The sequence below is a fragment of the Apaloderma vittatum genome, unplaced genomic scaffold (assembly GCF_000703405.1).
Source record: "Apaloderma vittatum isolate BGI_N311 unplaced genomic scaffold, ASM70340v1 scaffold31685, whole genome shotgun sequence".
In the NCBI taxonomy this organism is placed as follows: domain Eukaryota; kingdom Metazoa; phylum Chordata; class Aves; order Trogoniformes; family Trogonidae; genus Apaloderma; species Apaloderma vittatum.
In genome coordinates this window covers 1-3698 of record NW_009718353.1, presented here as the reverse complement: position 1 = coordinate 3698, position 3698 = coordinate 1, and the positions used below count along the sequence as shown (strand labels likewise).

At 48.2% G+C, this 3698-nt stretch overlaps 1 protein-coding gene across 1 annotated transcript in view; it reads right to left on the bottom strand.

Moving 5' to 3' along the window:
* Window positions 1-3470, bottom strand: part of RANBP10 (RAN binding protein 10) — a 31668-nt gene extending 28198 nt beyond the window's left edge. The window contains exons 1-2 of the mRNA XM_009870214.1: window positions 3416-3470; window positions 2828-2995 (exon numbers count right to left, since the gene is read on the bottom strand). Coding sequence (XP_009868516.1) covers window positions 2828-2995; window positions 3416-3470 — 223 coding nt within the window. The remainder of the gene's footprint in view (window positions 1-2827; window positions 2996-3415) is intronic.
* Window positions 3471-3698: the final 228 nt, after the last annotated feature.

The window sequence follows — 3698 nt, the reverse complement described above, 5'->3', positions numbered from 1 at the left end:
GGGAAAGACAAAGCTATAGTGATCACATTACAAGTGAGACAAACGGAAATAGCCAGAGGGCAGGACCCTGCTGTCAAGCTAACTGGCATCACAAGGGGCTGATTCGTCTCATGAATATTTTTGGCAGCTGCAGCAGGATTACACAATGACCTCATTTCCTAAGAGGAGACATACAGCTTCAGCCGTTTTATGTCAGGGAATGTCGAGAAAAAGCATATTCATCCCCTTCCTGGTAAACCTCGGCTTTACACAACACAGAGGTGAGATTCTGAAGTTAGCATTAAGTATCATGAAACGTTCAAGGTCCTCAAGGAGCGTCCTGGTTTGAGAGCAGGTGGGCAAAAGTTTCCTGGTGCTCTCAAACCCGGACAAAGGAGACGGCTTCCACCTGCACAGAAAACGTTCTGACTTACAAAGAAATCGTTGCTTCTGCCTCCATCCGTGAGAAGCCACATAACAGCCAGAAGGCTGCGAGCTGTGGTCTGCGGGCTCCTCTCCTCACCACTGCACGGAAAACACCTCTCTCCATCGCTGTGCTTCTGTACCAGGGGCACAGACATCTCTGGCTCTCAACAACAGCCCTCCCGGCTGAGGTCTGCATTCTGCTTTTGAAAAAAGATGGTAAAACATTCCAACAGCTTTTGTGGGGGTCAGCCCAGCGACGACTGATGGTCTCCTACTTCCTAGGGCTTCCAGCGCTCGTCTCCTCTGACCACATCATCTCTCTTCTCTGAGTCCAGCCATGAAGTTGGGACATGAATGAGCCAGCTGCAAATGCTCAGGAGAGTCTCCTACTTACGATTTTCTCATACATCTCATGTCTTGCACCACATCCTCCAAGAGGAGGATACCCAAGAGACAGCCATGCTGATACCTACCGCCGTTCTCTGAGCATGGTGTAATTTAATTTCCTTCCTTTCCTGTTTCTTCCCGCTGGCGCCGTTCACCTCTGGGGTAGGCTGCTCCCTACGGGATCACTCAATGCCAGGTTAGAAAGCATAAGCTTTCCACTCCAAAAAACCCATCTTTGAAGGAAAAGGAAGACCAAAAAAGGAAGACCAGGTGGCTTCATTGCTGTAAAACACCTCCAAATGTCCCAAACAAAATAAATCTCTGAGCAGGACACGAGGCAAGGAATTAGTGGACAGTAATGATGGAATGTGATACAGAAATTACTGAGCTGTGCTCTTTGTTTGGCTTCATCTGCTCGAGCACCCAGACACAACATGGCCCTGGGAAATCCCAGACAGAGCAAGGGACAACTTTTCAACCTACACCCCTTCTACTGTGCGGAGTCCCGATATTAAATTCCAAACGAATAAATGTGTATTCATTAAACAGAAGACCTGGCCTCTTCCCGACCGTTACGCTTTCTTTGTGATGAAAAGTAACAGCCTTGCCAGGCTGAAAAGTGGTGAAATTGAAAAACCACCCACTCAGAGGAAAACAGCCAGAGGAAAAGTGTCATCTAGTGAGACCCCTCTGCTTGAGCAGGGCCACCCAGAGCTGGCAGCCCAGGACCGTGCCCAGACAACTTCTGAATACCTGCAAGGATGGAGACTCCACAGCTTCTCTGGGCAACCTGTGCCGGTGCTTGGTCACCCTCACAGTGCAAAAGCGACTCCTGACGGTCAGGGAGAACCTCCCGTGTTCTGGTTTGTGCTCGCTGCCTCTGGTGCGGGCACTGGGCTCCACTGGGACGAGGCTGGTTCTGTGCGCTCTGCACCCTCCCCTCACGTACGGATGAGATCCCTGCTCCGAGCCTTCTCTTCACCAGCCTGACCAGCCCCAGCTCTCTCAGCCTTTCCTCCTTGGAGGTTTCCTCCAGCCCCTCCGCCACCTCGACAGCCCTTTGCTGGACTCTCTCCAGTACGTCCACCTCTGATACTGGGGAGCCCAGCGCTTCTGCCAAGAGTTCACCAGAAATTCTGCACCCTCCAGGCACATGCCGCGTTCCAGTCCTGCTCCTTCGTAACTCAAATCAACTTTTCTTCTGCTAAGTGGTTTTGAGTAGGGTATTTCCCTACCAGCTTCCTCAGCTTGAATCCAACAAAGCCGACTTGACACAGCGAGGAGAAGCAAAGGAAAGGAGTGCTTGTCCCTGCAAAACTTATCGAAATATACTGCGTGTCTTATGCAACAATTAAAAAAAAAAAAGTGACAAATTTATCTGGGCGGGAGAATGTGTCATCTGAGGGAAAGACATTTTAGGCAAAACTAGCCACAACTTTCTATTTAAAAAAAAAAGAAAATGCCTGGAAAACATCTTTGAGATATTCCTTTGGGCAAAATTTTTAGTCCTTAATTTTTAAGTCCTTAACTTTAGAGGAACTACTGAAACAACTGTGGAAAGAACCAAACGACAGGTCAGCGCTTAAGTAAGACTTCTTAGGCTGAATTAATGTCTCGTTTCGGGAACGCTTGGGCCAGCGTGTTAAGGCTGAGAGATGGGCAAATCCCTTTGAAAAGCAAAATGACTGATACACTGGCTGTGTAGGCAGTGGCATAACACACTAATTAAACTTCTCACCTCTTTATCTGCCCCGTTAGCTACCTTATCCAACCTCCCACCAGCTGTGCAGGAGCAGAAGAAAAGAGTCAAAACTGGAGATGGAGTTCTAACCTACTTCAGCAACTGGAGCGGGATGAAAATCATTTTACATGCTGGCAGTATTTATGTCTGGGAGCCAATTTACATCTCCTGCCTGCTGCTTAGCGCTCCTTTCCCCCCCAGTTTTTTAAATCTTACCCACAAACGTGGGACAATAGTTCCAACACATGCAAAATATTAAAAAGCGGGAGCTGTTCTCTCCTGAGAACGCCTCACCTAGGCTGTGGCCATTTTTTGTGTAAAAGCAGGTATTGTTGATAAGGTTGACGCAGCAGCCGATCACGTCTCCCGTGGTGAACGTCGGGCCGTAGGGCTGTCCTGTCCCCGAAGAACAGAAGGAGTGCCCGTCGTCCCCGTGGTACCCATAAGAATGTTTATCCCAGCCTGCGATAAGACAAAAGCAAAAGGAGAGGTTGGCAAGGCAACTCCAGCTCTGGGGACACCACGTTCTGGTAGGAAATTCAAAATTTTGATTCCGGCTCCTGCTTCCCGTTCCTGCACCTGCAAAGAAATTAATGGTCATCAAGTGTAACGCATCGTTCGGGTTTCAACCTCAAGCGTCCCTTATGAGGAAAAAGAAAAAGAACAGGTTGCTAGGAGTCATTTTGATAAAGATTTTTCTGCTTTTTAAGAAAATCATTAAAACTCTGTTTCGGTCTTACCACGCCTGCGGTGAAACAAGCTCCTCTTCGCAGAACATTTGCGTTTCCCCCTAACACAATCTTCCAGCAGAAGCCTTTAATAAAATACCTCTCATGAGCGTAAGGCGATGGCTGGAGGCAAATCTTGCATTCTCACATTTACCTTTCCCTTCTAACAGCTGGATAAGAATTCCTGTGTTCCCCTTAGGCAACGACATTTCCCACTCTGCGGACACCTTAAAGCACAACCCTTAAATGTCAGCAGGCAATTTTCAAAGTGGTCAATCCTAGCACCAATATCTTGTATTTCTTCTGCCAGCAACACCGTGCCAGGGGTTAAAGCCGGGCTCCGGGAGTGTGCTCCGTCCACTTGCTCTTTTCTACATCTCGCAGTAATTCCATTATTCTGAGCTCCTGATTTTATTCTGCTCTACCCCAATTCTGTC